This window comes from Heptranchias perlo, chromosome 26 (assembly GCF_035084215.1).
Source record: "Heptranchias perlo isolate sHepPer1 chromosome 26, sHepPer1.hap1, whole genome shotgun sequence".
NCBI lineage: Eukaryota > Metazoa > Chordata > Chondrichthyes > Hexanchiformes > Hexanchidae > Heptranchias > Heptranchias perlo.
Window position 1 is genome coordinate 21,210,676 of NC_090350.1, and position 24,441 is coordinate 21,235,116.

A 24,441-nucleotide genomic window follows, 5' to 3' on the forward strand; every position below is an offset into this window, starting at 1 on the left:
ACAGTACCCTCGAGACAATCCAAACTGGGCTTCAATTGATGAACATAAATAAGCAATACTGCCCTTATATATGGCATGATCTGAAGACCTTAATAGGATTACTGTCTTGTAATTTCAATTCACTGATACCCATCTGCTATTCTTACATCACCGACCATCTGATCTTTTAACCGCATGCAGCATAGTTTAACAAAAAACATCTGGTTTTAGATCAGGGACAACAGACTGTTTGGGTGGGGAGGGAGGAAACAGGGTAAAGTGAGGAGGAGGGAAGAAAACATTGCAACACTGGAAATGAAAAATTACAGGTTTATTCTAGTACACATTCTGACATCAGAACATGCATTTCCTTTTTGTAGACAATACAAGGATTCAGTAGGCCGTGTGTATATATAGTCTCATTACACAATAATGAACCTTGAAAAAAACATTACAACAGCCATAACAGCAGCTTTGCAATAAACAATCAGCTTGGTGAAGGGATTAAAAACAGGACATTTCAAAGAAGCCGATAGAAGGCAAGCAGGCTTCATTTTGGTATAGGAAGCCAATGCATAAGCAGTTTTTAAAAAGTCTTCCCATCTCCAGGTCCCCATGTATTACCCACCATTGTACAACAGAGCAGGCATATAACTAACACCAAGGCCCTCTGCCAACACCAACCTGTAATCAGACATTAGCTGTGTGACAACAGCTCAGGTTGACCACACCCTCCAATCATTTCTCCCTCCTCTACAGGGAAATACCTCCCACTCATCACATCGAACCATTAATGCATCAACTTGTTGCAATGCAAATCAAACTGCTTTAGATTAGCTCAAAGACCTTTGTTCAGGTCTAAGTCTTAGTCAGTATTTCTAGATGCATTAGGTGGTTGAGACCATAACCAAATTTAAGGCTGTACAGTAACTACTAGCTGCTGGATTCGCCCCCACCTGCTTTAGAACTTGGTCATTTTATCAAAGTGAAACTTTATTTGAGTGTGGGAGCAGTTTCTCACACCAACAGCTTGTAATGATCTACAGCCTTTACAAAAAAGGGATATTTATCAACTAAATCTGCTCCTATGTTCCCTTGTGCTTCATGTGTTGATAATTGTAGAATATTTAAAACAAAATCTACCAGATATGCAGTCCCCCAAGTTGGACCAATTAAGCATCTCCCAAAGTTCTGTGAACTTCCTATTCAAGATTTATATTAATAGCAAGGTAGTTAGCAGATTTGATCATATGAATATAATTTACTTTCAAATTTAGTGAATCCAAACACGCACACTACTGCACTGTAAATTTTCCCCAAGGTTTATGTAAGTTTGTATACCACTCTCTGAACAGTGCTCTTTCTGTTGACCACTGGGGAATTAGAAACAAGTTCTTAGGATGTGCTGGCCCCAGGTAAATGAAAGGAACTTTTTGTTAAATAGATCCTTAGATCTTATTCATTTAAAATGATAGAATAGTGCTCAGCAGTTTCAGAATTCCACGAAGAGTACAAAACATCTGAAGCCAATTACAGATTTATTGATAACCCAAGTTTAAAACAGTTCTGTGAAAGAAAAAAAGTTATAAATATAAAGGCATCAAGTTATCAGATCAGGAATATGGAGGGTTTAAGTGAATACTGAAGCAAGTCAACATCACAGTACACTCAATCACCTGCAGAATGTGCTGGTATCAGATCTAATCACACTGTGAATACATACAAGTAAAATATACAGTGGCATTTTAAGATGTACTGATAAGGGAGTGTGACACACAGAACAAGTAGTAGTAACAATGGGGAGTTCTTATGCATTAGGATATGCAATATTGTTGTACAAGGCTCTGCAATATAGTATAATCATTTAAACACATGCTGGTTATTACCACTACGCAAATGTAGTATCTCCCTCTTTCACCTGTTTTACTTGATTGGCCAATTGACCATTTTTTCCTGTGACTGTGCAGTTGCCTTTTATTAAAGCAAAAACTCAATTCACTTAGCATTATTAGTCAATTATGGTAGCCAAGTGGTTATACATGGTCATTATTGGTAGCATTTTGAATGAAACATTATTCAACAGAGATCAATGGAACCAAGACAGGCTTCACACTCAATTCACCTCATTACTGGCATGTATTTAAATGTTCTGCACACTTATAAACAAAACTGGATCAAAGTTAAATAAGCTTGTACTAACAGTTTCCTGCAGGAATTCAGGACACCTGCAATGCAACTGCAGGATGCTGACAATCACCACACCAAACCACACAGCAGGTTCAGGGCCTCCATTTCCCTTCACTCTAGCCTCCATTAATTTTAATGAAATCCAAGCTTTTTGTTATTTCTGTTGTGCATTTTTTGGCATTAAGCTTTTGCAATGAAGGTATAATTCAAATGTTCAGGCTCCCACTGAAATTGAGAGGGAGACCAAACTGCAATCTGCAACGTACTGTAGGAATGATATCAGTACCAGCACTGGCACACACATTCTGGACCATTCTAAGCAGTGCGAACTGTCAGGACAAAGTTATTTATGCAGACACTATTCCCATTTGTGGCCCTGCATAAATCCCTCACAAAACTATAATTGGTCTTTTCACAAAAGATCAGGTGACTGTAGTTATTTTAACATTGGCAGTAGCAGCATATACTACTACAATTATCTCAACTTTCACCTAGGGTCCACAAACCAAAACCTTTAGATAGGAACAATTCAAAAAAAAGTTGGTGGGAGGGGAACACTTGGAACGATAAATCAACAATTGTAGAACTATTTAGGCCATGAAAAGGATGTTATCTTATTGTATTTGTACAGCAGTACAAATTAGATCAAAAGGCTGAACCAATGGAAATATTATTCTGGCATGATTGTGGGTTTAGTACCCTGCAAAGCCACCACTGTACTGACACAGCTAGACCTCCCAGTGTACAGACACAGCTTACAGAATCGCTTAGCATTAATCCACAAAAGTTCAGTACACAATGTTCTTCTCATCAAGAGAAAGGGCACCACTCTAGTCTTTAATGCAAGTCCTGTTGTGCTCTGCTTGCAGTTTTTTTTAATCTACTGCTGTGTCAGCAGATTTGGATCACGGGAAGGTTGGCACAGTCATGCTCATCCTAAGGTTGGGCTACACAGCAGCTCTGGGTGTGCCATTGTGAGTCACTGTCTTCATGTTCTGCATATTCACTTGATGGCTGCTTGGTCTATGAGCACTCACTCCAACCTCAAATACCTCATGAATGGCTTTACGAAAACAATGGAAATTGTAGTCTATCAAACCTGGAACAGAAATAAGGCACACTGAGAAACAGTTCTTCAGTTTTCCATTTTCATCCATCTTGCATCACAGCAACACAACTTCCTGGTGGAGATTGAAGACTTTTGCTAAGATATATGGGCAAGACATAAAAAGGGGAAGTAATCCTGATTCAAAGTGCTGTAAATTACATACATGTAATTGTTACAAATGATGGGGTAGCATCTCTCAAATAATGAATCTACCAAGAAACTATTAAATGGTAACTGTGGAAAAGAGCACTTGCACTATTCTTTACTGTTGAAATTCTGAAATTTTAGGACCACATATTTCAAATTGCATAAAATGCATAATGGGGTCATTTAAATAGCATATCTGGTCTGCATCCAAACCAGGAAGCCCTTACATCCAGACCACGGCATGTGACTGGCAGCTCCCAGCTGGTTTTTCACCGCAATCGTTTCCCCAAACAAATCTTGTGGCATCCCCATGTTTACTGTTCCGGGATGAGAAAAAGATAGATTGGTCCAACAGCACCATTTCCTAAGCAATTTCAGAACACTATAGAAGTTTAATTGACTTGGTGTAGGTTTACTTAAAAAAAGGTAAAATTACTTAATTGAAAATGGAAAACTTTGAAAAACAGAAAACTGAAGGTAAACTCTTCTAGTATATTGTAAAAATATTACACAACACTAAATTCAAAATGTTTTAAGCCTGGACGGCAATCAGTTCTATCATGTGAAGTTTATTGTTGCAATGAAAATTCATTTGAAATTTCAAGGCAAAATCCTGGTGAAAAATTAGAAGTCTTACTATAGGGTGTATCTGATTGGCATCTTGTAAATTATTTCAAGGAAGAACAGAAGTTTTTTGGTGTGCTAACCCAATTTGATGAGCAACAAGCTCGATTGTCTTCTACATTTTACTTCCTGAATTTAAAGGAATGGTGTGTCATAAGAGTATAAAAATTTCAAAAAGTTAATAAAATCACCATGACAGTATTTTTTAAAATAACGTTAGTGCATCTCAAACTAGTTGGCCTTGCCAGCTTATCCATTACCTTAGAGTCAGGTACAGTGAAGGGGATACAACAATCATCTTACTACATCCAAAGTGGTACAATGCTCAAGGTTGAATAATCTAGGCTGCAAGTTAAATCCTTGGATATGGCCCCAGCTTCAAATATTTTTCATGACTATCTCCAGAGGATGGTAATGAATGCAACATTCACACAAAAGTCCACTGTGTCCTGTGGGATTATCAGGCAGATTTTGAGTTGGATAAGGAACTGGTTGCATTCTCATAGACAGAAGGTGGTTATTAATGGTCGTGGTTGTGCGTGGGGATCGGTTACTAGTGGAGTCCCATATGGGATTGGTGTTAGGACTGTTGCTTTTCATCTTTATAAAAGTGAACTGGATGAAAGCATTGGGGGAAACTGTCCTCAAGTTTGAGGATGATATAAAGATATGTGCAGGTGTAAGGACCTTATAAGAGAAGAATAGATTACAGATGTGATGGGGGAATAGGTCCATATCTGGCAGATGTCTTTTAATATAGATGCATGTAGTATTATGTATGTGGGCAGCAGCAATGCCAAGCAGCGTGTTTACACTTTGCAGGGTAGCATGCTCAAGGATGCTGAGGAGAAGGACCTCGGAGTTATAGTGCACGAGTCATTGAAGATCCACGACCAGTGCTATGAGGCTATTGCAAAAGCAAAAAAGTGTTAAGAATATATTGTCAGGCCAATTAAATACAGAACAAGAAATACTATACTGATTCTGTACACAGCCATTTTTAGGCTCTTCCCTCACATGCTGGGTGCAAATATAGGCACAGAAAAGATTCAGGGGAGGGTCACTAGACTGATACCTAGTTTAAAGGCCCTCAGTTACCACAATAGGCTTAGTGAGTTGGGGCTTTTCACTCCAGAAAAGTAGTGATTTTGAGGAGATTTGATTCAGGTTATTAAAACAGTGAAACAATTAGATTCAATCTATGTGGATAGGGTATTCAAACTAGATAGGTTAGGGATGACCAGGGAACATAAGTACAAGTTACCCAAGCATAGAATTGAGTTAGATGTCATGAGGTACTTCTTTTCACAGAGGGTTGACTACCTTTGGAACAAGTTGTCAGCACATGCAGTGAGTGCAGATTCGCAGCAAGCATTCAAAAGGGAGTTGGGCGGGATTCTGAGAATAGCCAATATAACTGCATAGGTGGATTTTGGGGAATGTTTCTCCCAATCACCATGGTCTCCTGGATCTTGCTTGATACCCCTTTGGGGATCAGAAAGGAATTTCCCAGAATTTTTTTCCTAAATTGTCCTAAGGTTTCTCGCCTCTCCCAGGAGTTTGCATCGCTGGTTCGTGGGAAGCGGAGCAACAATGGAGGTTACGGTGTACAGAAGTTACGCTCACGGTAAAGGACAGACTCGATGGACCAGCTGATCTTACCCTGTCCTTCGTTTTCATATGTTCAGGAATATAGAGTATTCAGAAGATATAGAGTAGACAGAAAAGCTAGTGGTGTAGCCCGATACCTCAGGAACACCTGGAAATTTAATTAAGTTAGTGTAGCGGGAGGTAGAAAGCTACAAAATGAATGCTGGTTAGACACTGCCAATACAAAAAAAATCCAGGCTAGCATTAGAGACCACCAGATTATCACAAAGAACAAGACAGTTTGCTCCACGGAGAGATGGGAAAGGTATTTTAAAGGGAAATTACAATGAACCAAATATAAATTGGGAAAACTCAAGTGGTTTAAAGTCAGTCACAGTTGGTAAATGTAATGCACCACTGCTCATCTTCAGCTGGTATTCAGAAATAACTCGGACAACATACAGAAAATGGATCATGATCTAGCATTCAGAAATACCAAAGACCAGGTATATAAATTTAAAACGACTAACTTCAAAATAAACGAGGGAACAACTTATGCAAATTGTGAAAGATTGTTCAGCAACACTTCAGTAGAAGACAAGGGGAACACCTTTAAAAAATGTTGATCATGCAGGATCAATATATACTTTGAACCAGCAGCTCAGACTAAATAAGCGTAACCCCAAATGGATTGATAAACAAAGCAAAAGTGTAATGAAAAGGAAAGTGACCTCTACAAATCCTGCAGGGTGAAAATTCAGCATATTTACTCCGACCCTAGTTTACATTACCTTTTCTCTCAAAGCTTTCCTCTCTCAGAATGCATACAAGAGCAAGAAACCTAGTCACTTCCTTTAGGTACAGGACTGTTGTGTTGTTAAGTTTGATAATTGCCATAGACTCTTTATCATATGCACTTCCAGTGCAATCTTCTTTAAGTCTGAAACAGAGATATTTATTATATGTATTACTTTCATAGGTTAGTGTGTCATTTAATTCTTCCTGCTACTCTAGAATGCAATTTGACACCCATGACCGTTATAAAAAGAGGAAGGCTAGATCTACAGAAAATTTACTCAAGTCAAATTATTGGAATATTACTGCAGTGTATAATTTCAGTCACTAGACGGCAGAATTTGCACAGCCTGCTAGCAAAGTCCAGTGTATGAAACAGTACATACATCTTACTGATATGGGACTCGGTAGTGTTCTAATCCAAGGTGTGGTGTATACCATCACATTCTCCATATCATAAGCCACAGAAATGTCTAATAAATGCTTTGCCAGTTTTTAAAATTAATGTTTTTTTTTAAAAAAAAGCAGGGGGAAGAGGATATGGTGAAGGATTAAGAGACAGGATTAGGATCATAGGAAAACACTTCATATCAGTAATTGCCAAGAGGACCAGTTTACTTGTGCACAAGTGGAGTGGATGAAAATACTACAAAAATGGGGGAAAAAATGAAAGTTATAAAAATATTTTGATTCCCCTTCCTACATCAATTTTTTTTACTGCTACATTCTATCTTTTCACCCCCCCCCCACAAGTATTTCCTGCGACATTGGCTGTAATTAGTTTGTCTGGTTTCATAGTACAGGCTACAGAAACGTATTAAAAACTGTGAATACTCATTAGTGCTGTTGGTTACTTACCCATAAATGCAGGAGACATCAATCACCACATCTATCATATCACAGCACAGCTCATATGACTGCATGTCTACAGGCGAACTGTCTGTGGCAATATAGATTTTACTGACTACATCAAAAAGAAAGGCTTTTTCAATCCCAGAATTCTGTAGGGGGAAAAAAATAATTCAGTAGTTTAAACATCTGGTCTATCACGCTTTAATAAAAAAAACTGCTACTGGTTTAAGTGATTTTCACCAACCCAAAACCTCAACTTGCTACACAATTTCATTTTTTTTTAAAACTGGGCCTCTTTTGAACTGTTACAGCTGACACTGCAATAATGGCATACCAAAAACTGCTTTGATTGTGATGCAATCAGAAGCAGGAGGCAATCAGGATAGCATTTTAGGTGCTACTTTTCCTTTGCAGTCATTACTTGGATGCCTTTCCCGTACGATCTACTCTTCTTAATTCCAAGTCACTTAATTCAAATGATCTAATAATTCAATTCTTTCAGCACTAAATTCCCACTTTGCTGTGTTATTGATCCTCAACTCAAATTATTGGAAAATTATTTATGGTGCAAAAATGACTGAATTATCAGGCATAGACTATAATTCTGATTTTAAGCATATTTTGAACTGCACCATACGCCAACTAATGAAAGAAAAACTCAGATCTAGATACTCAAAACTCTGTACAGGAAAGGCCACAGATTTGCAAAATCTAAAAAAAATTATGGCATCCAGTAACTTAAATACAGTTCTCCAACAGATGTTCCATTAAACACTTTGAATTTAATTAATGATGTAATTTGTTTGGGGGGGGGGGGGGCAAGAGAGAGAGAGAGAGAGATAGAAAGAAGAGGAGAAAGATTAAAAATATATACTCTTAAGGGATCACTGGTATTCACAAAAATTTAAGGCAGCCAACAGTGGTATCTTCCAATCACCTTCAAAGAACTGATGAAAGACTTCACTTATTTCCCAGGTAAGCTGCTGATGGCCCAGCTTTATGACCTAGACAACTTAACCTTAATTACTGGGCTAGGTCCCATCTTAGACGGCCTCAATCCCACAAACAATATTACAGGAAATAATTTTTTTTAAAACCAAACATCGAAACAATTGGATGAGCTCAACCAATTGTCTACCAGGACTGCCATTTTTGATTTACAGCTCAATAGGAGGGGTCAGGTTCCATCAGTATAACTTTCAGTCCCATTGCTGAAGTTCCTGAATGAACAGTAATCCAGGACCTGAAATTAAGTACAGCAGATTACAATATGATCTCTGTGACTCCTGAGTTCTGTTAATTGTATCTATGTGATTTATATCAATTAGTGTTAATTGTATTCAGGTGGTGGGTATCAATTGGGGACTCTCCTGTACCCATTTATAGGAGGGTGTGTAATGTTGAGTTGTGTAAATAAAGGCTTGGAAGCAACTGAAGACCAAGCTCTAGTATTTCAGAGCAGGCTTGAGGGGCCGAATGGCCTACATCTGCTCTTAATTTGTATGTTCCTATCCTTCACCACCTGACTATCCAATTTGTAACAAGTTATACTGCACATTTTGCATTGCAATGAAGCAGGTTTGGCTCTCCACCAACACAAAATGTACAGTACAACTACCAGATAATAGATTAATTCCAGCGTGAAAACAGTTATTAGACTGCAGATCAGAGGCTTGAAATGTCCAGACAGACTTTTTTATATTTAAAAAAATCATAACAAAACAATGTAGTCTTTCATCCTCTGTTCTGGATTGAAATAGTTTAAATAGGTACTCACCGATATAAAGATGTTAAGTAGATTTTCCAGTGTTGGCAACTGTGGGATAAGTTTCTGTACTACTTTACTAAATGCTTCAAATATTGAATGATCATAGATGCTGGTTAAGTAAAAGCTGATAAAAAGAAAGGCAGTATAATCAGTAACACTGAAAAAGGTCTAATTCTACCAAGCTAAAAACTATTCAACCTGCCCAGAAGCACACCAACAAAATACAACCTGAAGAAACCGTCAATGGACCGGATTTTGCACTGAAAATAACGGCGAGGCTGACAGAGCTCAGTTATTTCAGTGCATCTGGTACAGCAACTTCCAGCGATCGCATTTACGCAGTCAAACGCAGAAATCCGGAAGTTGCTGTACCAGACGCGACCCTCCTCCGTAAACTCAGCGAGAACGACATCTTGCCAGCTGACTCTCTATTCAGAGGAATGGAACATAGTTAAATTGCTGCACTGCCCTGATGGATACAAACTAATCACACCAAAAAAGTACATCGCTTTTTTTTTTTTAAGTCTAAGCAAACTTTTAACATCGTGTTAAGTCTTAATGACTGCCAAACTACCTCATTTCACTGAAAATTAATTTTTACAAGTGTGGAGTCTCATTCCTTCAGGTCTTAATTGTTGTTGGGCATTTAAAAAAAACGTTTATATTTTAATTTTTTTTACTTTTTCTTTGTCTCTTAATTCAATATTTCTTACCCTCTCTTTATTTCACTTTCTGTGCCTGATTGGACATTGAATTCACTATTCTAACTAACATTTCCTGGCTCTGACTCTGCGCTGCTTATTAACATGCTTCAATCTGATTGGTTATGGGGTTACACAGCTGCATGCTCCGTTCACACAGGTCCCAGATGCCCGGGAGAGGGTGCCATGTTGGAATGAGCACCCAATAAGAGAAACTTGCCATGCAAAAGCCCATGAAAAGTCTATGGGCAAGTGCAAGTCTAACAAACAGCTGGCGCTGCTCGTTCACCACTCAGAGCAAAATCCAGACCAATATTTTCATGCAAGAAATTCAGCCAAGGTTTCAACCCAACATACTTCACCTAATATTATACTTCATTTTTAAAAAACAGCTACACATTTGTGGCAAAGGAATTCCAAAAATTGAGACTGCACAGCTATTATACGATCAAGCTCTTGCAAGCCTGCACATGTATGATCAAATCACTACAACATCACAATAGTGCACCAATAACCAAGCAACCTGGGCTAGATTTTAGTGACAACAAATCATGGCTGGATCATCACTCGTGTTATTCCCACTGGCATCTCTTTTTTTGGCTAGAAAGGTAGATTAAAGCATACACAATTGTCTGCCCAGAAAATTGTTTCACCAATTGTTGTACTGTTAGCAGTGGCTAGCCTACCCAGAAAAAAAGTGCTCCTCCCTTTTTGATTGGCCTCTCAAAAGCTTTGCAATTCCAAATCAGAATGGTGAGTTTCTGAAACAATGGTTAGAGATACGAATGCACTGCAAGGCTCTAATGTAACAAAGTGAACATGCTGTGGGGGGCAGTGCACTGAAGCTCAAGGTTAGCAGGTTTCTACCCACAAACTCCTCAAATGGTGAGTTACTGATCTCAGATCATGCAGCCATGGAGAGGCATGGAGAAAATGACACGTGCTTTCCAACAGGGGTGCTCTGAAGAGAATAAGGAAGCTTCAGTCACCATAGGCCATTAGTGTATTCCCTTGCATTAATAGTAAATGTCTAGGAGCAGATCTCAATCCAACCATTTTACCCAGGGAAAGACAAAAAAAATCCTTATACTGCCACAATACAACAAAGGTTTATTGGTTAAGGCACTATTGGGCCCCAGGAGCTGCCAAGTATACCCATTTAGCATTGCCTCTTCCCTATTTGACGGACATGTAAATAGAGAGATGGTTAGTTACAAAAAGAACAGAAAATAGGAAGAAAAGGGATAAGGGAGCTGCAAGAACAAGTGTTTAAAGTTGAATTAAAATTGAATAGTGAAGGGCTATTATAAACCTAACATTTTAGTAACTGTTTTAAAGTACCAGTAGTGTTTGCTTAATTGTCACAAGCTAAAATTATTAAAACTAGCTGCTCCAGAAAGATGGGCCTTTCCCTAGATGTGCTGGCAGCAGAAAACTTTGCAAATGTGGAGCACAAAGAAATCTACTTAAAAGGTCTGAGCTGGTATTATCCTAAAGGACACAGGAAAGGCTACACCTGTATAAACAAGGTATACAAAGCTTAGTGTTTGCAAATTACTTCCAGGTTGGTTGAAGCTCTTTTAAACAAAACGATAAAGAGGAACCATTATGAAACAGGATGAATTGCAGTATACAAATAAAAACTGTTTTATTATTCTACACTTGAGCAATAACTGTCACCAACTTGCCAAATAAAAAGCAAAAAACTGCAAATGCTGAGAATCTGAAGACAAAAATTGGAAAATGCTGGAAACACAAATCAGGTCAGCCAGCATCTGTGGAGTGTGAAGGCTGGTCCACATTATGGGCAGCATTAGCTTTGTTTGGTTGATAATCACTCTCACCCCAGGGCAAAACTTGTGTGTGAGTTCCATCCAGGGTTTAAGTTTATAATCTAGATTAACACTCCAGTACAGTGCTGAAGCACTACTACATTGTTAGAGGGAACAACCTTCAGTTGAGACTGAAGTGCCACCTGCCTGTCCCACTGCTTCAAGTAGATGTAAAAATCCCACAAAATGGTTGCTGGCCCAGAACAACTGCTGTATTTGCCTACAAAGTAATCACTGCATTTCAAAGCACAGTTCATAATATGAAGCCCTCAGATGTTTTGACATGTTATGGTGCTATATAAATGAAAGTATCACTCCACAATTAACAAGAATGAGTTTGACTGAATTTCTATTAATGCTGAAATTGCTAGATTCAAAATAAACAACTAGAATAGCATAATGGATATTTAAAATATATTTAAAACATTACAAAAGGAAATATGATTAACTTAAAAGTCATCTTTTTGCACATACATTTTCGTTCAATTATTGAATGTTGATGAGATTAGGAATTGGATATGGCTTGGCGGAGCAGTCTAGCAGCGTGATGGAACATCAACAGAGATGCATTGATTAACCCAGCATGTTTTATCTGTGCATATTATTACAGCTCCTCAAATCATTAGGTTTAGTAACGCCTCTATACGAGGTCAATAGCTCCATTTGTTTTTGCTCTTTAGTGACACTTGATAACAGTTTTAGATAAACTTTATGATCACTCTGTATTGCAACATAGCTACGTGGTATTTGTTCAACAATTACTGCTGAATGATGGATCATCTGAGTTAGTTGATTTCATCCAATAACCTGTTTTGAGAACAAATGGTTTGCTGACTCAGACTTTTTAAATAGTATATATGAAATGGAGTTTTAAAAAGGTACATGGTGAGGACAAGTGTACATTGAATGAGAATTGAAATGTTAGCAACAAGTCTGATCTGTAAATTTTTTAACTTATCAAATGTCAGACATCTAAAATATACCAGGAAGCATCCCTATTTCATCAATATATTTAATTTCAGTTGATATAAGCACATTAGGTTTACTTGCCAGAAAAAAAAATAACCACATCCTATTTAAAAATGCTATCATTTTAGAAATCTCAAATGTAAAATAACTTAATGGGTCAGCATTTCAACTTGTTTGACTGATGGCTCAGTTTTGAAAGAGTTTAAAAGCATTTTAGTGCATTAGAGTGGGTAGCACTGAGCATCATAAACTGAACACCTAAACTGAATATCTACACTCCCTTTTACATTAAGGAACTTACATTAACAGATGTGCAGTACTCCCACTGTCCACGACATTCCGCAATGTAAGAATGCCAGTGACATCAGAAGTTAACATTTTTGAGTCTTCCCAGTGACCTGGATTCTCATTATTTTAGTTAAAGAACCTGTGGGTCTCTGTCCTCCAATGAGTCTCAATTATGAGTGGCAGCACCAACTAAAGTAAACAGAGAGCAATGTACAAAAGCTACACGTCTCCGTTTCAGCACCTCTCCTCCCTTACAATGGGCCGGATCTCGCGGGAGCAGGGCATCTCACTACATGCCTCATTTAATTTAACTTTTTTGTGCACCCTTCAGCTCAAATTTTTTTTGCACGTAACTTGCTGGAAAGGGGAGCTGATAACAGCATGGAGAGGGTAATGGAGCATCTGGGACCTCAGTGAACGGTGGGACCAATAATGTATCTCCTTAACCAGTGAGATTTAAGAATTGAGAAAGAAACAGAGGAACAACTGAGAAGGAGGGTGGAATTAGTGTCAAATCAGGTACAGAAATAGAAATAAAGAGAGAGTGAAATAAAGATTGGATTAAGAGAGAGAAAAATTAGTCAAAGGAAAAGAAAGAAAAAAAAACATTTTTAATTAAATTTGACATTTTTTTAAAAATCTCTAAGAACAATTTACCACCTGAAAGAATGAGACTCCACAGTTTAAATTGTTCAATTTCTGGGCCAGAGAAGTTGATTGACATTGCATTAACAAGTATAATATCGTTAAAAAGGTACTTACGCTATTAATTACCAGACTTAACTTCCTGTGGCGAGTTTAATGGGTAATTAATGTGCAAATCTAGCACATTTTTAAAAAATAACAGGGAGGCTAAGGGAGAGATGCCGTCTGTGTGAAGCAAACAGTAGAGCAACATAAATCGACCAGCAAGTTCTGGAGATTCACAACTCAGGGCATATCTCTTAATCCCCTGAACTTGCTGGCCGATTTGCACATTTATAACGGCAGCGTCCTTAACATGCCGTTATTTTTACAGAAAGCTCCGGCCCATTATAAAATGCATTAGGATTTATGACAACCAAAAAGCTGGAAGCAGAGATTCTTAAGTAAATACCAAGACTGTAACAATTGTTCTAGTGATTCACATTTCATATCAATGGTTAATTACAACACAAATATACTATATTTCTGAAGGGAAAAAAAAAACTATAGAGCATCTTTGACATCAACAAGACTGACGGCAGTACAGCAGTTCTTCTGTCATCCACATTGCTTACCTCAAGTGGAGTTTCTCTAAACCAGCATCAGCAAGGTCATCATTGGCTCGCTGGTGAATGTCTCTTTGGGTTTCTATCTTGTGATCATCTGACAAACCATCTACTTTGTGGATGAAAACTTCAAAATTGATTTCAGGATTGACTTTGTATGCTCTGGATACTGTGAGGTGAAGTCTTGCTAGAGCTTCCATATAATCATCCTGCCAAGGACACAATACTCATCAGTAATCTGACATTTGACTAATAGAATCATAGAATCATAGAAGTTTACAACATGGAAACAGGCCCTTCGGCCCAACATGTCCATGTCGCCCAGTTTATACCACTAAGCTAGTCCCAATTGCCTGCACTTGGCCCATATCCCTCTATACCCATCTTACCCATGTAACTGTCCAAATGCTTTTTAAAAGACAAAATTGTACCCGCCTCTACTACTGCCTCTGGCAGCTCGTTCCAGACACTCACCACCCTTTGAGTGAAAAAATTGCCCCTCTGGACCCTTTTGTATCTCTCCCCTCTCACCTTAAATCTATGCCCCCTCGTTATAGACTCCCCTACCTTTGGGAAAAGATTTTGACTAATAGAATCATAGAAGTTTACAACAGTTTGAAAAGGAAAGAAACAGAATCCACAGTACAGTCAGCATCAAAAACATAATTCACATTCACGTTCAGACCAATAAAAAAAAGTAGTCAGCTTTGAGAAACAGCGATCTCTGTTCTACTATTTTTCAACATTTGATTTTTTTTGTCAATCATCCAAGCAGCAGCTCCAATCACCTCTGTGTCTAATTGTGGCACATATTTTTGTTTCATTTCTTGTTTTGGGGTTGGGGGGGGGGGGGGTAGGGGAAGTAGAAGAATGGCAAGAGACAAAAGTAGTTTAAGGAGATTAGATTTCTGTTGATTTTGTTTCTTATTAACTATGTTATGCACTGTACAGTCCCTGCAAAATGTTTTGGGCAGCCAGAGACTAAATGCCAATTCTGGCAGTAACTAATTCAGATTTACTGTTGCAGCAGGAAACAGCAGTTAAGGTCCTGGCATTGTAACAACAGATATATTTGGGCTCAAGTTAATTTTCAAGGGTGACATCAACTGCTGTCCCTTCTGCTTTTGTCAATCTGTTAATAGTCTTTCCCCCTTGTAGAAAAGTGAATTATCTGTACACCCTCCAACTAACCTTAGATATTTTTAAGTTACTGCAAGTTGTACCTTTAACAAAGCCTGATAATTATAGCGTGCTACAGCACAAAAACAGACCATCAAGTCTGCAGATAAGCAGTATCAATTTTTCACATCCAACCCACAAAAATATGAAACATAAAACAAACGCAAGCTTTAAGGGCATTCTTTTCATATTTCTCCCCTTACCTGCTCTGTCCTGAAAGCAGTGACTCAGTTTCATTTCCAGAATCAGCAACAGCCCTCACCCAAATGACCGATTCTTCACTCCCTGAACCTGGACAGGAGTACCAGCAGGCTATTCAACCGTAGGAGCCATTAACATCAAGCCAAATCCTATCCTCACCTAATGTCCATACACATGACCAACAGGCATCACTAAATACCAAAAGCAAGAACCCTAGTCAATTACTCTTCCTATCCTGACAAGGGGAACTGAGACCAACTCAAGGCAGGCAGAGGATCGGGCTTCGGGGCCTCCCTTGTTTAAATGACGCAGCATCTCACTACGTGCTGCACAATGGGGAGGAGGAGGGGGGTGGAAGCTAAATTGCTCCAAACTAAATAGGATTAAAGAGTATTCTTATCCCATTTGGCACCATCATGCCACTAACATACCCTTGCAAGTGCTCATGGATAGAGTTTGAATTTGACAAGAGTACAGATCTGACTATATTTTACAAGGGCAACAAGGGGTTATAAAAAAAGTAGTTCAACATTGTTAGAGAAAAAGCATCAGTACAGGAGAACACAGTATTTAGTTAACTTGTAAATGAAAATGATTGCTGCTTTTGTCTGAAGTGCTGTCTGTTAACCCAACAATGGATCGGTCACACAACTGAGATAAGGGCTTTGTGAATATACAAAGATAAATTCATCCCCTTTAAACAAATGTTCCAACCAATTCTGTACCTTTTCTAAGATGCCTTAACTCTATTTAGTTATTTAACTCCTTTAAGTCTTTTGTGAACACATACCCTTTCCTGACCGAGGGCAGACAAGTGACCTGCTCTAAAATCTCTCTGTAACCAGCAGCTGCCACATTATGTGGGAGCAGCCTAGATTCCTCAAGCTCCGTGCTTTAAGGTTTGGTGCATCAATATCCTATCCCACTGCATCACTGCGTAGATTTCCTTAGACAGTTTCCTAATCAGACAGAACACATGTATAGAAATGGCATCTACGGATTTGCCACTAACCTTATGCACATCAGGCGAGAAGGGAGAATAAACATAGCTGCAATATTCTACCAGCACTTCATATTCTAACATATGCTTTGCCATCCACTAACGGTTTAAACTTCAAAAAAGATTCAGCAGTTTTGTGGAAGTGTGATGTTGATACAAAGGTACATTATCTAGGGAAAGACGAAAAAAGGTGGATTCATTCCTATGTGATGAAAAATAGCAATATAAAATGTACACATTTCTCCAATTGAAAACAGATTATTTGGCAAAAAGATTGTGCCCGTAGAACTGATGAATCCCACTATTCCCAGAAAAGTGAGAGGGACAGTCGGGTTTTTAAAAACGTAACACTAGCTTCAAAACTCACGAGTATCAAATCTCATATGGATGGCACTTATTACAAACCAAACTGCACATGATTGTTCACCTTAAGAAACTGCATTACTTGGACAATAATGTAAACATAGGTCCAGAACTTGCTGAGAAAATAACAGCAATTTTAATACATTCACCATCATTAGTGTGTAAATAACCCAGCAACTTGTGTCAAGGAAGAGATACGCTGAGTTGCGAATCGCCACAAATTGCTGGACAATTTGCACTGCTGCTCCTCCGTTAGCCTCGTGAAAATGGGAGCTCACCTTCAACCTCCCTCTGAGTATCAAGACATTGCTGCATTTGCGCTGTTAAAACGAATTAACCTCGCCGCAGAATGTTCGGGCTGGTACTTAACGATGTAAGGACCCTTTTAATGATGATAGTGTTCCCACAATGCTTTTCAACCTCTCCGGACCAGAAAGGGAAAACTTGAAGCCAAGGAGTTCCATTCTTGCAAGTAGAAGATTGTTCTGAGAATTTTAAAACTTAATATTTTTTTTCTTACTACTCCCTTCTCTTTTTTTCTCTCCCTCATTCCAAATCTTTCTTTCTCTTGCTGTATCTAATTTGACTCGAATTCACCCTATTTCCTTCTCCATTATTCTTCTGTTGCTTTCTCTATCCTTAAATATCATTGGTTAAGGAGGCAGACTGCTGGTCCCGTCGTTCACCAAGGTCCCAGATATTCCCGTTGACCTGTTTTGCCGTTATCAGCTCGCACTTCCAGCAATTTGCAACGCAAAAATTTTTAAAGCTGAAGGGTGAGGAAAAAAAATCTAATAAACTTCGCTCCAGCAAATTCTGGGCCATAGTATTCAAAGCTTTAAGCTTTGCATGTTTGTCACTTATCTGCAGAGTTCATTTGTCAATAATACCTGACAAATATTAGAATCAAATCTCCAGGCATTGTTCTCTGACTATATATGCTGTGCCTATATGCATCTCTTCACTTCACCTGACGAAGGAGCAAAGCTCCGAAAGCTTGTGATTTCAAATAAAGCTGTTGGACTATAACCGGGTGTTGTGTGTCTCCTTACATTTGTCCACCCCAGTCCATCACCGGCATCTCCACATCATGACCACCAATATCAGCCTTTCAATAATTCAGATTAGCTGATTTCCCATGGCATTTTGCACTCAAGAGGTCAAGACCAAGTGCTGTCTTCAGGTGAAGCAAGGTGGGGATAATTGCACTAAGGTGCACAAATGTAATTCAGTTCTCATTTTAAAGTCATCGATTCTGTTATTTTTATATTTTCATTATAAATTCTCATGTATACATTTATAATGGAAACTGCCTCATGCTATGAGTACACTCTCCCGCCAGGGGTGGCAGTGCATCGCCTTCACTAGGGTACGGTATAATTACAGCATGACAAATTTACATAAGCAGTTTCCATTACAAATGTAGACACAGGAATTCATAAAGGGAAGAGGTGACCAGAAATTCATGCAGATGGAAGATTTTTTATATAGATTCAGGTTTACATTTCCCTCGCGCCCCACCCCCCAAATAAATGACCATAACTGCACGATATTCTCACTTGATGTCCTTAACTTAAATGTAATAGGCAATGGTCAGGGACCAGACCTTATTTGCTGCTACAATTTTGTGAGAATCTCCACTATTTGGTTTATCCAGAAATGGCTTACTTTCATCCACAAGTTCAAATTCAAGGGGTTATTTCAGAGCCTTAAGATCAGCAGAATAAAAGGAGGGACCAAAACCGAAGAATCATGTACAGATATATAGCATAATCTTTTCTTGTTCTATTCAGTCCATCGACCATGTTTATACAAACCACGAAGTCTAATTTAGTATAGCCTTTACTCTACCCATTTGATCTCCCAAAGAAATATTCCGCACACTCCCCGATCCCAAAAAGCCCTGATCAAGACTGTAAAATATCCATCCCCAGGATTCAACCCCATATATCCGCTCAATAGCATTACAGGAAACCATCATATAGCACCAACACAATGATAACAAGTACACTAAAAGGAGCAAATGCTGTACATAATTTATGCTAGCAGATAATCCATGATGTTGTTCATGGGGAGTTAAGAATTTACACTGTTCCAAATTTTGGGGGGGGGGGGGGGCGGTGGCGGTGGGCTGCATGGCTGTGAAAGAGGGGAAGATATGGACATACACAATGAAAGAAATTTGGAAAGAAGTTTGTAAAAAGTCTGAGACTTCAAGGTGTTTTTTGATTGTTTCTTGGACAATATAGTATTTGCCTTATTCACTGCAACTGCAAAATAAGTATGTTTATGCTTTGGAACAGTAAACAAAGAAATGGTTGGTTCAATAAACATATGTTGCATAAACAACCCTGCCACAAACAGTAGTCATCAGGAAAAGGAAAAAGGCCATTCTTATACATTTAGCTCAGAATTTTTCTTTAAACAGCTTAATGCAGTAGTGTCCAAAACACAGCCAAAATCCATCCGACAGTTCTTTGTATATAAATGAACATTTTCATAGAATCATAAAAAATAGGAGCAAGAGTAGGCCATTCGGGCCTGCTCCGCCATTCAAAATGATCATGGCTGATCGTCTAACTCAGTACCCTGTTCCCGCTTTTTCCCCATATTCCTTGATCCCTTTAGCATTAAGAAATATATCTATCTCCTTCTTGAATATATTTAATGACTTGACCTCCACTGCCTTCTGTGGTAGAGAATTCCACAGGTTCACCACCCTCAGTGAAGAAATTTCTCCTCATCTTGGTTCTAAATGGCATACCCCGTATCCTGAGACTGTGACCCCTGGTTACGGATTTCCCATCCATCGGGAACATCCTCCTTGCATCTAGTCTGTCTAGTCCTGTTAGAATTTTATATGTTTTGATGAGATCACCTCTCATTCTTCTAAACTCTAGTGAATATAGGCCTAGTCGACCCAATCTCTCCTCATACGTCAGTCCTGCCATCCCAGGAATCGGTCTGGTAAACCTTTGTTGCACTCCCTCCATGGCAACGACATCCTTCCTCAGATAAGGAGACCAAAACTGCACACAATACTCCAGATGTGGTCTCACCAAGGCCCTGTATAATTGCAGTAAGACATCCCTGTTCCTGTACTCAAATCTTCTTGCAATGAAGGCCAACATACCATTCGCCTTCCTAACTGCTTGCTGCATCTGAATGCTCGCTTTCAGCTACTGGTGTACAAGGATACCCAGGTCTCGTTGCACCTCCCCTTTTCCCAATCTATCACCATTCAGATAATAATGTCTTTCTGTTATTACAATCAAAGTGGATAACCTCACATTTATCCACGTTATACTGCATCTGCCATGTTCTTGCCCACTCACCCAACTTGTCTAAATCACACTGGAGCCTCTTTGCATCCTCCTCACAGCTCACATTCCACCCCAGCTTTGTGTCGTCTGCAAACTTGAAAATGTTACATTCAGTTCCCTCATCCAAATCATTGATATATATTGTGAATAGCTGGGGCCCAAGCACTGATCCCTGCGGTACCCCATTAGTCACTGCCTGCCACCTGGAAAAAGACCCGTTTATTCCTACTCTCTGTTTCCTGTCTGTCAACCAATTCTCAATCCATGCCAGTATATTTCCCCCAATCCCATGTGCTTTAATTTTGCACACTAATCTCTTGTGTGGGACCTTATCAAAAGCCTTCTGAAAATCCAAGTACACCACATCCACTGGTTCTCCCCTTTCTATTCTACTAGTTACCTCCTCAAAAAACTCCAGTAGATTTATTAAGCATGATTTCCCTTTCATAAACCCATGCTGACTTTGTCCAATCCTGTTAATGCCTTTCCATCTGACATTTAAATTAGCCCGGCCTTGAGGATTAGAAAAGGCTACTTCTTGATTGGTGAAAAAAGGCTGCTCGTTCATTGGTCTAAATGCACTGATCAGCAAGCAGTCTTCATCGGTCCTCTGGGCCTAGAGCCTTGAGATGTTGAAGCTTCCAAGCTCTGAACTTTGCACAGACCACAGACTTTCCCAGGAACAATGGTAACAGATGCAAGTGGAGCAGCAACAGCAGCTATGGCACCAAAAGGCCAAGTGCACAGAAGGGAGCAGACAGGGTGGGCTAGACCAGGCAGAAGAGGTCAGTCAATAGTTGGGCAGCAAGCCAGAATGGCAAATGAAGAACAAAAAAGGTAATTGTGATGCAGAGGCTTTGTCTATGGAGGAGAGGGAGAGGGTGGTTTTACACTGTAGCTGGGGGAAAGGGGGGGGGGGGGGGGTTAGACTTTGTGTATGGGTGTAAAATGGGAATAGGGCACAAATTGCTGCTTACACTTCTACATGCTGTGATTTTTGCACAGATTTTGTTTAAAAATGAGTAATGGGAAAGTTATAAAAACATTGAATGTCAAGGGGCCCATAGCCTTTGCTGTATCCAGTGCACTCAGCCATTTCTTGATATCTCGTGGAGTGAATGTTGCTGTTATTAAAACCCCTGAAGATCCTACTTCTGTTTTTTTATTAAAAGAAATCTTGTCAGGTTTAAATGGCTAGCAGTGGCTCCAAGAAAAGCAAAGTAGATTTTAAGGGTTACATTTTTCAAGGCAGATAGGTACATTTTTGTGGAACACAGCAGCCACAGTGTCTTTGTCTCATGCCATGATCTGTCTGCAGTGTTAAGAGTACAACATGCAAAGGGATGACAAGACCAAACACAAAGCAAAACTTGGTAGATTTAGGGGGCTTTTCTTCCATGAAGTGGTTAATGAATTGAAAAATTAACTCTCTACAGTATCATGTTTTCCAGCTTGCTAAGAGTAATGAGGGGAGGGAGGCAGGTGGGGGGACAGTTATAATCAGTCTTCCTTTAGTAGACATGATTGCAAAGGCAGCAAAACCCTCGTCAGACAGTGCTTTTGAAAAGCAGTGCATGGCTGCAACTTTTTGTAAAAAGATACATCTTCTATGGACAAACAGCTTGTCATGCAACATAATCCAAAGAGTGCCCCAACTGCTCAAGGTCATCATAGAGCAACAGTTTCAAAAGTTCCAGAGTGTCGTGTGGTACAGCCTTGCTCTGATTAAAACAACAACAATGTGGACATTGTCCAGCTGCTCATCTTTGAGGAAGGAGTTGGTCACTCCTTCAAACCAGTGGGTTCTATTGTAGGAAATGCAGGGAACCACAAAAAAGTATAAATAAACCTAAATCTGTTTGTAATTTCAACATGAAAAGCAATCCATTGCACTTCTAACAACACGAATTGTTCTGTTAACAGTATACGATCATTTCTTGCATCTCGAGGAGACATTTACAAACCTGAAGATGCCATAGGCCAAACTTACTGGCCTGACTACTGGTGGTGCTACAGCTACACTTGGGGACAGATATGGAGTTACGGTAGTTGTTAAGATGGTACCCACCAATGAAGATATATGCCGTCTTTTGCACTACTGTTATCCTAAAAGTGGAAAGATTAAATAGTCACCATTTGTGTTGCAAGTTCACAGAGCCAATTCAAGCCACCACTGCATAGCACACCAAGCAGCTCTAGCAAGCAGAATCATCAACCTGCTGCCAGCCATGGACATGGTCAAGGCTGTTAACTTCATTCAAGCAAGAGGCTTGAACCATTGCCAGTTTTGAAATCTAATTAAGTTAAATGCACAATGGAAAAGCCTACAGTCCCACAATGATATTGTTGTGGCTGAGCCCGCATACAACTTGCATTTATACAGAACCTTTAATGTAGTAAAACGTTCCAAGTCACGGTGCAGTACTCACACGATTCTTTGAGTTGCGTCATTAAATACACACCTCTTCATGCAGTAGGAGAAAAAAATCCTGCTAGAATTGCATCATGAAACATGACTGGTAGACCTTGCATTTCATAGAGCACTGACTATTCTCAACAAGAGGCTGACCAGGTTTGACACAGGTGTCTAGCCATGTGTGTGCTTTAGAGATCAAGCTCCAGTTGTTTGAAAGCCAGCTGGTTTATGGCAGGTAATTGCACTTCCCCTCAGGTGCTGTTGTTCAAAATGAGCTGCAAAGGCCTAGACTGCAGCCATTACTCTTCAACAATGAGGAGGCATGCAAGTTTACCAGCCATTTCCAAGACTATTCCAAAGAGAAAAGGCATGGAGAGTGAAGCATGCTAGAAAATTCTCCATAGTGCACAAGTTCAGGCTACAGTACACTGGGAATTGCAGGAATAAATGTGGTTAAAAGATGGAAATTTCTTTTCTTACTGAAGTACAAGTTAAACGTTTTGGGACAAAGCCCAAATCGTAACACCCAGCCGTTAGAAAATAATTAATTACATTTATATAGAGTCCCGTGACATCATAAAATACTTCCAGGAAGAAAAATAAATCACCAGTAACTAATCTTCTGCTTTACATACCCATTATATCAGGGTGTGAACACTAGAATTTTTTTTAAAATATGAATGAATGAATCACTAATGGCAATTAATGGTACAGACTGCAGAAGTGTTAGGTGCATAAAACCACAACAGAAAACTCCTCAAAAAAGTGTCAGAAGTTGTGTATACTTAACATTTCTTCTCAAATATAATTTTTTAAAACTGTTTTCTCCTTCTCAGTTGTCATTCTCACTTGGTTTCATCACCAACCCTTCCTGTTTCTCCTCTGTGAAAATCAGCACCTCATGTATTGTATGGTGTAAGAGTAATGCAACTCACCATATGGATCAGTCCAAAAAAAATCATCAGAGCCTCAGTTTATTTGTGGGGGGTGGGGGTGGCTGCAGATCAAAATCTGTGGTAAATTGCTGGCATGCACCACCTCCCCGCTGAACTAATTGGATCCATTTTTTCCTTCCAACAGTTAGTGTCAAATGTAAATTGAATTGACATTCTGAAGGTATGTGTGGATGTTTGTTTAATAAACGGAATTGAAGGAGCATTGCTCTAAATAAAAATGAAAGAGACAAACCTACAGCAACACCTTACAATATCTTAATTCTGGGGCACGATTATCAATAATTGATAGACGTCCTAGATGATACATATCCTTCCAACTGATGCAATTAACATTCATTGTAATGCCAGCTAATAGCTGCATTGTACCGAAGAGCAAAGCCTACTTAAGCAAGGCAAGTCAATACTGATCTTAGAAAGAAATCTCCATTTATATGCATACAAGATAAAGAAAATCATAGAAAAAGTACATTTGTAAATGAGCTAATGCCAAAGTGTAGAACCTTTAAGTCCACTGAACTACTAATCCCAGAGAGATAGCCAAAATCAATCATTTCTGTTTTAATCAAAAAGTGTACGCTTTATCTGGAGAGCTTCTAAATCAGTGCCCTCCAAATCTTCAGCATTTGTATTATTAACTAGTCATGCTGACCTCTATACCTCATTCAGATTTGGAAGAAAACATGAGTCCATCGCATATCTCCCTGCAAAAAATGAAGCCCATGGTACAACCACAGGAGGGAATGAAGGAAGGGAAAGGACAAGGAGGAAGCACAATCATAAAGCTTCACACTGGCTTAGTTATATAATGGCAGGTGAGGCACAGAGGTAAGCAATGTTCTTAAGTTTTAGGGAATTTCAAATAAGATAACAATTTAGTAGGAAAAAAGTTTTGCTCTAAGAGTATCATCTTTAA

General features: G+C 39.1%; 1 protein-coding gene across 1 annotated transcript in view; it reads right to left on the reverse strand.

Moving 5' to 3' along the window:
• Window positions 1–295: 295 nt before the first annotated feature.
• Window positions 296–24,441, reverse strand: part of rragca (Ras-related GTP binding Ca) — a 33,459-nt gene continuing 9,313 nt past the window's right edge. Inside the window, exons 2-6 of the mRNA XM_068006481.1 lie at window positions 14,100–14,299; window positions 9,060–9,174; window positions 7,289–7,431; window positions 6,427–6,575; window positions 296–3,265 (exon numbers count right to left, since the gene is read on the reverse strand). Of these exons, the coding sequence (XP_067862582.1) occupies window positions 3,114–3,265; window positions 6,427–6,575; window positions 7,289–7,431; window positions 9,060–9,174; window positions 14,100–14,299 (759 nt within the window). The 3' untranslated portion in view covers window positions 296–3,113. The remainder of the gene's footprint in view (window positions 3,266–6,426; window positions 6,576–7,288; window positions 7,432–9,059; window positions 9,175–14,099; window positions 14,300–24,441) is intronic.